The 13645-nt window shown below is 30.8% G+C and overlaps 1 protein-coding gene across 1 annotated transcript in view; it reads left to right on the top strand.

Moving 5' to 3' along the window:
• Positions 1 to 10160: 10160 nt before the first annotated feature.
• LOC110034764 (signal peptidase complex-like protein DTM1) overlaps positions 10161 to 13645 on the top strand; it is a 10771-nt gene continuing 7286 nt past the window's right edge. The window contains exon 1 of the mRNA XM_020739010.1: positions 10161 to 10606. Within this exon, the coding sequence (XP_020594669.1) occupies positions 10368 to 10606 (239 nt within the window). The 5' untranslated portion in view covers positions 10161 to 10367. The remainder of the gene's footprint in view (positions 10607 to 13645) is intronic.

Genomic DNA, 13645 nt, shown 5'->3' with positions numbered 1-13645 from the left:
TCATCCTTAAAACAAATATCCAGTTTAAATGTTATAAATAAAAACTGGCAACTCACAAAACAGTGAGTAACACAACAATTAAAATTAAAAATAGGACTATTAAAATTATAATTAATAATAAATTAATATTATTTTAACATAAAATTATTTAATGTCGTGAGATATTCCTTTCTCCAACAAAACTCTCCATATCTGATCACTTTCTGTGGTGGAATCCTCAAATCTATTCATCCACCTAAAGAAGTCACACTTTATCGTTTTTTTCCTTGGACCTATAAAATTGTCTCCCAAAGGTATGTAGTTGTCATGAAGTAAGCAGAAAATTTTGTAATCCATAGTAACATACAATGCTCTAGAGGTACTGGAAGTTCTTAAGCTCATCGTTTTTGAAGGTTTAGAACCACAAAGCACAAACCATTAAATGCAACATTAGTAACGAAGAATAATATAAATACTCAATTCAAGTTTTATGAAACTGTGATATCTCAAAGACAAAGTACAAACGAACAAATCAGTCACTACAAGAAGATAATAAACCTTAGAAAAAGTGTTCTTAATTATTTTTTAAACCATGTAACACTGAGCTCCTATGTGTCACATATATCTATCACCAAAAAAAGTTATCCAAAATAATCTCATAAGTCATAGGACTGAAAATGATAGAAACTTGGTTGTCTTCATTAGAATTTCACATGTGTCAAGAACCAATAGCAACATATAGGCCATCCAAAAGCCAATAAGATCAAATATCTCATCATAGACCTCCAAAATAAAAAAATTAAACATACAATAAAAACTTACATTGCATATTATACTCACGGTTGCCTCATAAGTCATCCAAGTGGGAAAAAATACATGCAAAGGAATTAAAAATAATAGTTTCTCTACATTCAGATTTAAAAAAAATGACTAAAACATTCAATCCAATTGAAAAATATTTGCTGATTGTCTCTAAAGAATGTTGGAATCGCTTGATGGCTCTTTACACAGATTCATTCTATGATAACATGTAGATGATTGTTTCTAACACCTCTCTGAAAATCATCTTAGAGGAGCCATGAAGTCCATCATTCCTGTGTAGTTCTTCTAAAAGATCGATGAATGCAACCTATGTCTTATGGAACAGATTGCTAAATCTTATTGGGAGCTCTACAAGCAAATTCCCAACCCACCTATCGTCAATGTATGCAGATGTCATGTAAGGAGAGTGAGCAATATAAGTACTTATATTTTAAGCATAACACATCTGCAATTCTTCTTTTGTGTCTTTCTCTTCTCATGTTATTTATTGTTCATGCAACTAACACATATAATAATCATCGAATTAACGACCACCAGAGTATAATTTAAACAATCAACATCCATAAAGAAACTGAAAAAAATAAGGATTTGTATGATCTAACTTTTCTCATAATAAAGAAAAAAATATTGTCCAAGCTAGAAAACCAAAACAATCCAAAGTAGCATAGATATTGTTCAAATGAAGAACAAAAATAAACTTTCCAATAAGAAAAAATGAAATTTAAGAGTCACAGTTGTATTGAAAACAACATAAATAATTGACTCTATAGTCATGGGTTATCGTTATAAAGAACTCTCTCTAGGTCGGGTGTTCAAACAACTTCCTAGAGAACAAGTACAACATCATGTCCTCATAAATTTCTAGAGTTCTTTGCAGAATTCACATTACTCACTAAATAGAAGTTGCTTATGATGTGTTAGGGTCCTTGGTGCATGAAAAACTAACTGTGAAATTGGGCTTCTAAAAAAACAACTTTTTTTCTTTTTCTCAAGCCTATGACGAATATATCGACTGGTAGATTCGACTTCATTGAGGTTAGGGTTGGGGCCATCATTCGAACCAGAAATTATATATACATCCACATGCTCAGTTATGCTAACAAAGCTTTTTTCACTAGGGGTCTATACATGATCACTCGTGGTAACGACTCCACCAAACATACTATCCAACTTTTCTTCAAGCTTAGGGTCAATACCACTTAACTTAAAAATTTTTTAGCAATTGAAACGATCTAGAAAGTAATTGATTATTTACATGTTGATGTAATTGAAGAAAAATCATAAATTTTCACCTCCAATCTCTTAGCGCACCATTCTTCTGAAGCATCGATAATTTGATTTATTGGGTCCCAACCCAAGGCTGTGAATCCTTGCTTCAAATTTTTTCATATTTTTCAGTCATTCTTTAACTGATCTCACTTGTTTTTCAATTGCATCATATCATATCCCTTTCCTTTGCTATCCTTGAACTTTTTAATTATATTTTGTCATCCCTTCCTCTTAAAATTGGTGGTTGGCCTATTTCCTAATTCTACTTCTTTTAACATAGTGGTCGCAAAACATTATTTTCACATATTTATCCCACATGACAAACAAAATAATTTCTTTTGTCTTTATCATGACGATACTAGCATGAAAAAAAAATCAAAAAACATAAACGTATAATGGAGAGAAAAATAAATTGAAATTTAAGATGCCACAACTCGAAAAGGTAACTGAAATGGAACATCACAATCAACCATGACAACACCACCACCTTGTCATAAAAAAAAACCACCACCGACATCCACAAACACCACCGACATCCACAAACACCACCACCACCATGTCACCGAAAAACTTTCACAAATAGCAAAACACACCACCAACACCATTAACAACACCACCAGGATGGCATAGAAAAACCACTATTAACATCACTAAAAACATCACTAACACCATGTTACAACAATACCACCAATAACACAACTAACAATGCACAAACAAACCATCACCAACAGCACCACTACAAACATCAACAGGAACACTACCACCATCATATCACTAAAAAACTATCACCAGCATCCACACACACACACCGCCATGTCACCACCACCATATCACAAACAAATTACCACCAACACCCACACAAAACCAACATTACCACCAAAAATTGCTATCCCCATAGCACAACATCACCACTCCTAGCATCCACACACACCACTAAAAACACTATAACACCACCAACAACTCCACTACAATGGCACAAAAGCATCATCTACACTACTAATAACACCACTATATTGGCACAAAAGCATCACACACACTATCACTATAAACAACATCGTCAATGTGGCAATATATCACCACCAAAAACACCACCAACATGGCGCAACATCACCACCAAACACCACCACCATGACATAATATCACCACCAACAACACCACCATTGTGGTACAAAAGCATTACCCACACTACCACAGTGGCACAAAAGTATCACCCATACCACCACTATAAACATCACCACCAGCATAGTATTGCTTAATCCAATAAAGGGGACAACCACCAACAAGAACCAATCGAAAAGTAGAGCAGCAAGTTTGCTCCAATTGAACCAAAAATAAAATAGAGAGGAGAACCCTACCTGAGCAAGCTACACCAGACAAAAAAAAAAAAAACCTTTCTAGTAGAGGCCAACAAATCACAAAAACCATGAATTGCTAGCATTTGCATAAGGCCTCAAATCATCGCCTTCACATAAGCCATTCCAACATATAGCAGAGAGCACAAGAAATTGTAAAGAAGCTCAAAGAGCCCTTCCAATATACAAAGGCCAAATCCAAAAAGAACAAAGACCACATGGGCGATGAAAAACAAAATCATAAACCATAAATAAGTCAAAGCAAGAAATCACAAGGAACAAGCCACACAGGGCAAATCTCAAACCATAACTTAGAATATTAACGACAACAAAATAGAGTAGAGAATACCGTAAGGGGAAATGGAAGAGTGCCAGTGGAACTAGGTACTAAAGATAAGGGAGGAAGGAAGGAGAAGATAGACCATAATCGCCAACCACAGTTAAGGGGGAGAGGAGGATGAGCTAGGACAGATGATTGCAAGAGAAGCAAGACAAGATCACGAGGTAAGAAAAAATGCAAGGACAGAAGGATCGAAAAAGAAGACGAAGGATTTGGCCATACTTTTTTTGTGAACAAAATGCGAGCCACAGGGTTGAACCCGCAACCTGTAGTTTATTCAAATAATCCTAAAAATCCACCACAACATTTTTTTAAACGCCCAAAGGTGCATTTAGCTGTCGCATCGCAGGTAAAAAGCTGCTCTAAATGCACCCTTAGGGCAATTATGAATCTCCTCAAAGGTTTTTTTATTTTTCTTTTCAATTTCTCTTTCTCTTAGGAAAACCCTTATTTCTTATTATGTTTTTCTTCTATGTTGGTCTTCCCTTCATATTCATAGGCTTTAGCCCTATTTTCTTCTCATGGATACATTTCCACCTCTAACTTCATCTTCTTCTCAGTCTTTTATTGGCAATAACCATATTCTTAATTGGGAATATCTTATCTCTTTTAATCTTACTAACACTACTAATTTCAATCTTTAATTTATTCTAAGTTTGTTAGAAAAGATTTCTTTATGAGAATAAGAAGTACTTGATGGCTCACATTAATAGAGTCTAGTTCTTGTTGGGTAGGTTATTGATAAGCCTCCTTTCTATGGTAACTTGCAACAAGCTATTGCTAGGATATGGAAATAGAAAGGTATTATGGATCTTCTGTTACTATTTGAAGGTTTCTTTTTGTTTAATTTTAACTGTGAGGAGCACTTTGATATGGTTTTGGCTGGTGGTCCATGGTTTATCAATGGTAAACCATTTATTTTTAAAAAATGGTCACATGATTGTAAACTTATTAAAAAAGATTTTAGAGAAATACTTACTTGGGTAGAGTTTCTTAGTTTGTCTGTGTTGTTGGATTGAGTCTGGCATTTTTAAGATTGCAAGTCGAAATGGCTTTCCATTGGATGTTGATTCTTTAATATCCAAATTTTATAGGCTTCGTTTTGCTAGAGTTAACATACAAATAAATATAAACCCCTCTCTTACCTTTTTCATTTCTCTGGATATTAAAGAGCATGAGTTTTTTTTATGCGTGGCTTACGAACGAAAACCCATCACTTTTAAGACTTGTACCTTTTGCTTATGATTCTCAATCTTGTCCTAAGGTTGTGAATATTCAGTCTAATACTGTTGCTCTTAATTTTAGAGGAAGAAATGAAAATATATATTATACTAATCAAAGTTTTTCTTAAGAAGAAAAAGTAGAACTCTTATTCTTATTAGGACTCTATTGTTAATAATAACGTTACTTCTTCTGCTCTAGATTTAAACATACATGTTGATGTCTCATCATGTAGTGCTGAAATTATTGGAGAGAATGTAGATGTTTTGCCTATTAAATATAAAGTTGGAGCTAGTATTAATTTTGAACTTGAAAGTTTCGATATCTCATGTTAATTTTTTTTTTGTGCAATTGTATTGAACCAAGATAATTTGAATTATAGGAATTTGCAAAAATAATTTTCTATTTTACAAAATTAGAATGAAATTTTTGTTTTACCTCCTGTTTATGATGTTAACACAGAAGTTGATGAAAGTAATATAATAGCTCAGAATGCTATTATTAGAAGTATTCTTATTGTTGTGGTAGGTAATACTATTTCGAATATATTCAATGTTGCCCTTAATGTTGTTTCATTCTCTTTGACCTCTATCTTTAAGGAAAAAAAAAAAAAAAGGAGAAAGAGTTTGTAAGATTGTGTGTTAGTTTTTTTTTCTGTGTTATTTTACTTTGTATTTTTTTTTTATGTATTATCCTAATATTCTTGCTTGGAATGTTCATGAGTTTAACAATGAAACTTATGTTGTTGATTGTAAAAAAAATTATTTATGAAAATCGTGCTCATATGATTGAGTTATTGAAGTTAAGCTCTCTCTTTAATCTGTTTGTAATAATTTCTCTTTTAATAGGTTTAGACTTTTGAATAATAAAGGATGTGTAAATAACTTCAATATTATTGAAAATGGATGTATTTGAGCTAAATGAAATGATGGAGTTTTTTCTTTGACTGCTTTAGAAGTCAAATTTCAATATATTCATAAGCATATTACTTTCTCTATTTCCGTTAAGTTTTTTATAACTTTTATTTATGTTGATAATAATGTTACTGTTAGAAATGACCTTTAGATTTCTATTACTTATTGTCAATATCAATTATCATTAGCTTTCGTTTGGTGACATTACTTGTATTCTTAGAGTTATTGAAATGGTATGTGGTCTTCCATCCACTCTTTCAAAGATAACTGATTTTAATAATTGCATTCTCAAATCTAATATTTTTTAATTACAAAATACTGGTCAAAAGTTTGGTTGGTATAATAATCAAATTGATAATCTTATAAGATGTCTTCTTGATAAGACTTTTTGTAAGGATTCTTAGGTGGATTTTTTTTCCGTATTTCTTTTTTAGAGTTTAAGCTAATTACATTTCTAATCATTCTCATATTTCTATATGTTAGGGAACTCTTATGTTTTGAAACATAAATTTTTGTATAGGAATTATTAAAGTGGTTGCTCTGATTTTTTGAAATTGTTCATGATGTTTTGAAGATTAATGTTAAAGGTGTTATTTTATTTTTATTTTGCAATAAATCTAAGTTTGACAAAGAAGCTTTTAAGAATTTAAATTGGTATGCTTTTAATTATCTTTCTAATTATATTAATGAATTAAAATGTAAACATGAAATTATTATGAATAATTTGGCTATCATTTCTTTTTGCCAAGATTTACTCAGTAATGCCTCTTTTAACCAACAAGAATTTTATTATGCTCTTTCAGGTAATTATAAATTGTTAATGCAAAAAGTTAAGTGTGAGTGATTATATAAGATGAAGCTAACATAAATTGTTTTATCAAGTGATTACAATTAAAAATAATTTTTTTTATCAAGTGATTAAAATTCTATTTTTATAAAGGAATTTTAATCAATGATATTTATTTACAATATCAAAAATAGATTGCTTATATATTCATCCCTCTTTTTTAAATATTTGCTTATTAATTATGTTAATGTTTCTACCTCTATTTTTGATAAATTTCTTGTTATTAATAACATTTATTCTTTGGCTTGTGAAGTTTTATTAAAGGACTTCTCCAATGAAGAAATTTAAAATGTTTTTTATTTATTGGGAATTGCAAATCTCCTGGACTTGATGGATTTTTTTTCTATTTTTTTAAAATTCTTGGAATATTATTTGGAATAATTATATTCATGCTATAAAATATTTTTTTAATACTGATAAGCTTTCTAATAGGGTTAAGCAAATTGATATCACCATAATTCCCAAAAGAAAAGGTGCTCAATCTTAAAATAATTTTCATCCTATTTCTCTTTGTATTAAATTATATAAGATTATTGCTAAGTTTTTAGCTGATATAGTTAAACCCATGCTTTGTAATATTAGTAGTCCTTTTTATGTTGCTTTCATTAAATGGATAAATGTTACTGATAATATCGTTTTGGCTAATTAGCTTTTCAATGGATTTAACTCTATTAAATTTTTAAAGAATTTTTGTTCTAAAATTGATTTCTTATATTTGTATTCATTGGATTAACTGCACGACTGATGTTTTTTCTTTGTTATTGTAAATGGTGAAATAAATGATTACTTTGTTTTTTTTTTTATCTGAGTTAAGATTATTCTCTTTCATGTTATCTATTTGTTTTTGTTATGGATATTTTTTTATTTATGTTGGATATTCATAATAATTATATTATGCAACAACTTTAATCAAGTCAAATATCTTATATGTGTTGATGATCTCTTATTTTTTTGGAAATGCTACTCCTCCCATTTAGCATCATCTTGCTAATGTTATGAATATATTTAAACACGCTTCTAATTTATTTATTAACTTCTCTATGTTTGCTATTTATTATTCTAAGAATGTTGATGATATTTTATAACAGACTTTATGTAATATTAGTGATGTGAATACCAAACCTCTTCCTTGGAAATACCTTGGTATTACTATTAGTTGTTCTAAGCTCAATGTGATAGATTATCATTATTATTATTGATAAACTTTATAAATGGTTGGTTGGCTGGAAGAAAAAAGTATTATCTGTGCTTGGTCTTTTTGATTAATAAATTACAATATTAGAAGCTATCTTTATTATTGGTTTCGTTCCACCTCTTTACCTAAATGTATTAAGAAGAAAATTACTTATTTGATTTCTAAGTCTAGTTTTCATGATAATAGTGAGAATAAAATGACTATTATTTTTTGAAAAACTACTTCTCTTCTTAAAAGTCTTGGAGGTTTTGATATTCCTTCTTAAGATAATATTAATTTGATGTGTAAAACACAAGTTATTTGGAGGCATTTCAATTCCGACTCTTTTTTAGCTAAGTGGAGTCTGAATAACAATGATATCATTTAAATTAATATTATATCTATAATCTATACTTTTTTGAAAGATCTTACCAAAGTTACTTTTAAGATTAAAAGATGCCTTATTTTAAGTTAATACTAAGAGTGATCTATTTTTTTCTTTGATCATTGGCTTAATGTATCCTCTTTATTTGAGCTATATGTTAATATAGTTTTTTATTGGTTTTGTTTGCATAAATCCATCAAACTTAAAGATTTTGTTTTTAATGGTTGTTGGTCTTTTCCTCAACATCAAAATATTCCAATTTATTGTTTACTTCTTATTCATAGCATCATTATTATTTATGATTGTATTATTTATCTTTGGAAAAGAAAGGATTATTATAGAAATAAATATGTTTATCATTTTATATATGAAGATTGACTTATTGGAGATTGGAATATGATAGTTAGATGTAAAGGCAATTCTATTAACTTGACTTTATTTTATTGGAGATGATTTAAAAATAGTCTTAAAACTAATAATATTATTAACTCTGTGGATATTAATGTTAGAATTCTTTGCTTTCTACGCTTTAATGATTTAGAAACTCATAATCATTTATTTTTTAATGTTCATTTTCTTATATATTTTTGAAGAATTATATTTCTATTGGGGTTTTTTCATTATTGCTAGTAATTTTTTCAAGTTTTTTACAATGCTAAGAGTATTAGTTTAAAATTTGATTATTCAAACTATTGTTTATGAAATTTTGTTTGATAAAAACAATAAAATTATTAATAATTCTAATACTTCTCATGAGATTATTTCTAAAAAAAATTAATAAATAGAAATTTAAGAAAGACATTCCTACCTTTATTAAGATTTTTATAGTTTGTATTTACTTTATTTTTTCAGACTCTTTTATTTGGAGGCTTGTTATGTTTGGAATTCTTTCGGTTTTGTATAAGCTTAGGTAATATTTTCTCTCTTGTTTTTTGCAATTTTTTCTCAACCTTTTTTTAGTTTTGATGGGGAGCTTATTGGAGTGCTCCAGATCAAGTTGATTTTTGGCTATATTTTGATACTAAGTGCTAGTTTGCATTTTGTGCTGGAAATGCTTATCATTAATTTTGATATAGTTTTATTATCTCTCTTTTGAATTTTTTTCTTAAAGGTTTCAAATTGGTCGAGCTGTGATGTTTTCCAACCTTATATGAAAATTCAACCGTTTTATTGAATATTTATATTTATTAACTCCTGAAAGTTATTTTTTAATAAAAACTTTGATTTAAAGATATTTAGGGTGGACATTTTGAATTGTTTGGTTCTTTACTTATGCAGTGCATGCTGTTCAAGTTTATTGTTCACTTTTGCTTTACTGGAGTTTCTGATCGTCTAGACTATTATGCTATTTAGAGCATATTCTATTTTTATTTAATTTCTGTCTTCTTTTAGATGGTAACTTTTGTTTTTTAGTTTATTTTTATAGGTGTTATGTTATAAAAATATGTTTTTTTTATATTTATTTTTCTTTCAACAAAATTGGGCATGTCTTTCATTTTTTTTTCAAAATAAAAAATAAAAAGAGGCTTTTAGATACACATTACAAAAAATTTTCACATTTACATGTTTTACATCTGAAATTTCATAATTACAAACATCATATAAGAAGTATCACTTATTATTATTTTTAATAGTTAAATTAATCATTTTATTCCTAAGAAAAGTACTATTTATGTAAAAATAAAAATTTAAATGTGAGATTGGTGAATCCATAGAATTGGATGCTGTATGATGTAATTTTCCCAAGAAAAAAAAAAACTATTTTCCTGCCTAACATTTCTACAGGAAAAACCCATCATAATGCGCACGCCATCAGATCCATTCGGCACGTGACTGCTATTTATTCGGAGTAGTTACAAGGGCCCGCTTGGCGTAGGTGGCGTGCGGCAGTGCAGGTAAGCAGCTTTGAAGAGAGAAGAAAGCGACTCCTCAAAACCCTAATGGAAGGAAAGAAGAACCCGCGAGCTTTAACGCTCGCTTCGTACTTGTTGCCATTTTGTTTGTGAAGCCGGGGCTCGAAGATTGTGGTGCTAGTGTTACTGTTTAAGGTTCCTTCGCGGTGAAATGGACAATGATGCGGCGCTCCGCTCCTGCTTGGTGGCGCTTGCGGCTCTAATGGTGGTGGTCGGTCTCTGTTCCTTCTCGCTGAAGAAGGTACTTGCTACCTACGCTTATGGTATCCTCGGCATCGCTGGTCTGTTGTTACCGGATTGGGAGTTTTTCGATCGAGATTATTCTCAGTGGTTCACTCCCATGACAGTGCCTTCAGGGCCCGGTGCAAATCGGATCGCTAGGGCTGGGAGGTTCGATTTCTGTCTTGATATCACTTCTTTTGTCTTAAAGTTTTGGAGTTTTGTGTACTATTTTAAAAAGTAGCTTTGGATATGTTTGCTGTTAAGAAATAATTGGAACGCTTGGAACTCTTTCATTGAATTAGTTTCTGAATCGATGTGAGATCTATTATGGACTTAAATTCAGTTTCGGTTGGATTTTAAGTTTAAATTGACTCTCTAGAACATAGTTTGACACTTTTGAGTTTACTTTCAGTCCGTATATATAACGTATATGAATATTATAAGATATTTTTTGTAATTGTGTAAAATGAAATAATAGTAATTTATTGCGAACTTAAAATGGATTGCAAGTTATATCAGAATAGCGTGATTTCAAAATAAGTGACTTGAATTAATTTTGATTTTGAGTTGATTTGAAAATCCATATTTTGATCCAAGCTCTTGAAATTGACTCTATAGCAGGCGCTTTAGATTTTTCTGAAGAGTATGGTTTCAATGAGCCCTCTTATGCTTGGATTAGTATCTATAACTGCCGTTTGGATTTTAAGCGGGAAATCAACTGGTGTAATAACTGTAATAATGGTTAATAAAAAGTAAATCTATGAATTAATTTTTTTATTCAGGTAAAAGTAAATCTATGAATTAATTTTTTTATTCAGGTTCTCTTCATGTTTTTAATGTTGTTATTTATGCTATTGAAAGAGTATAGAAATGTTGGGCATGTATGGAACTGAAATTTTTATATACTGCTTTTTTGGCTGCACAATCAATTTTTGGTTTGATGGATTGGGAGAAAGGCTCTGATTTAAAGGAGAAATTACTATACCAAATATTATATCTTTTTTCTGGAACAGATGATTGAAGCTGAGGAGTATTTTTCTGTTCCGACTCAAACTTTTGGTTGTTTGGCCTACGTTTTTTGTATGTTTAGCTGAGTTTAATTTTCTTTTGAACCCTCTCCTTTTGAAGTTCAGCTAACAAAATGAAAATTCAAGTTAATGTATTTTAAAGTGGACGAGTAAAATAGCTGTCAAATCTTCTGGATCCCAAAGTACTATGAAATGAGCTGGAGTATCACGAATGGAGCCATTATATTATCAACATTGCTTGATATGCTTAAACAAAACTAGCAAATGGATGAGAACATGATTAATGTGTTATGCATTGTGTTAAACAATAACAAATTATTCAATTTTTTCATTAACTGTGTTTTATGCCTTTGCATTTTAAGCTAAAACATTTGCTGCTAGCTTGTTAATTCTTTTTTTAAAGGTTTTAAATTCAGTTATGAGGCCGGTTAGCCAATTAGTAAATATTGACATCAAATTGTAATTTATTAATTGGAGTTAGAGATTTATTTATTAGTCATCTATGTTGCTTATGGTGAACATTTTGTTAAGGATGAGCTTTTATTTGTTTATTGACCATTGATAGAGATGTTGGAGATGCTAATCTTCATCATCATAAGTCCTAACTCAGTTTTTTGGGTTTCATTAATTTCTATTTAGTGCCTTATGGGTCATTCATAATGTTGGACCTATTTCTTGTATGACTTTTCTATCTTGTTCTTCAAGACAAGCAAAGCACATGCACACACTAAGATATCAAATTTTTAGGCATTTTACTCGCAAATGATTATAAGAAAATCACCCAACTGCAACCCATATGGAAATGTACTTTGCGGTGCCTCCGATGGCACCATGTTTTGAAATTTTCCTATCCATTTTACTTTTGTAACCAGTCAAAGTTTAATTCTAACAACTCATAGTAGGTGTGTGCGTGCGTGCATGCGTGCGTGTGTGTGTGCGTGCGCGCGCGTGTGTGTGTGTGCGTGCGCGCGTGCGCGCGCACGTGCGTTTGAGGGGTATTGAAATAATTCTTTTTGTATAGTATTAAAAAACATAAAGTAAGATCTTTTTAAAAAAAGATGTTTACTTGAAAAATTTTAAAACATTTTCTAAGTGCTTCAAGGACTTCCATTTCAATATTAGTCCCTACTTGAAAATAGTAAAATCTATAATCTCGATCCATGTGGTAACATTAAATTTGTTCCATTTTAACTGGTGGTTTTCCCATCACAATTATTGTGAGTAATCATGGAAAATAATTAGCCTTGGACTATTCCTTTGTGAAAAATACATGTATATTGAAATATGGATCGCAGCCAAAAATTTTTAACCAAATTTAAATCATTTATATTGATTAGTTAGTTATTAGATTAATCATGCCCTACTTAGTCACAAATGCAATTCCTCATGGCTATTAGGCGTTGAACCTTTTATGAGAAGAGATACAACAACAACAACGACAACAACAAAGCCTTAATCCCACTACGTGGGGTCGGCTACATGAATCCTTTTTCTCCATTGCGTCCTATTTAGTGTCATATTTTCATTTAGTTCTAGTAAATTAAGATCATTTTTAATACAATAAGCCCAAGTCTTCCTAGGTCTACCTCTGCCTTTCTTAACACAAGTCGAATTTAAAACATCTACTCTCCTAATCGGATCATCTAATGGTCGACGTTTAATATGACCAAACCATCTAAGACGACTTTCTCTAATTTTGTCTGTCACAGGAGCTACACCAACCCTATCACGAATATATTCATTCCGCATTTTGTCTCTAAGTGTAAAGCCACTCATCCACCTAATCATTCTCATCTCGTCAACACTTAACTTATTATTATGCTTCTCTTTTAAAGGCCAACATTCAGCCCCATAGAGCATTGCAGGTCTCACCACCATCTTATAAAATTTTCCTTTCAGCCTTAGCGGTACTTTTCTATCACACAAAAGGCCCGAAGCATTCCTCCACTTCAACCAACCAACTTGAATTCTACTATTAACATCCCCATCTATATCACCATCGCTTTGGACAAAGGGCCCAAGATATCTAAATCGTTCACACCTTTTAATAATTTGATCACCCAAAGTCACACTTCTGTCACTAGAGCTATTACTACTAAAATTACATTCCATGTATTCAGTTTTAGTTCTACTTAAACGAAGGCCTTTAGACTCCAATGGAGACCTCCATAATTCAAGA

Source organism: Phalaenopsis equestris, unplaced genomic scaffold (genome assembly GCF_001263595.1).
Source record: "Phalaenopsis equestris unplaced genomic scaffold, ASM126359v1 Scaffold000002, whole genome shotgun sequence".
In the NCBI taxonomy this organism is placed as follows: domain Eukaryota; kingdom Viridiplantae; phylum Streptophyta; class Magnoliopsida; order Asparagales; family Orchidaceae; genus Phalaenopsis; species Phalaenopsis equestris.
The sequence above is the reverse complement of the archived record's forward strand: the minus strand, read 5'-3'. Positions and strand labels throughout refer to the sequence as shown.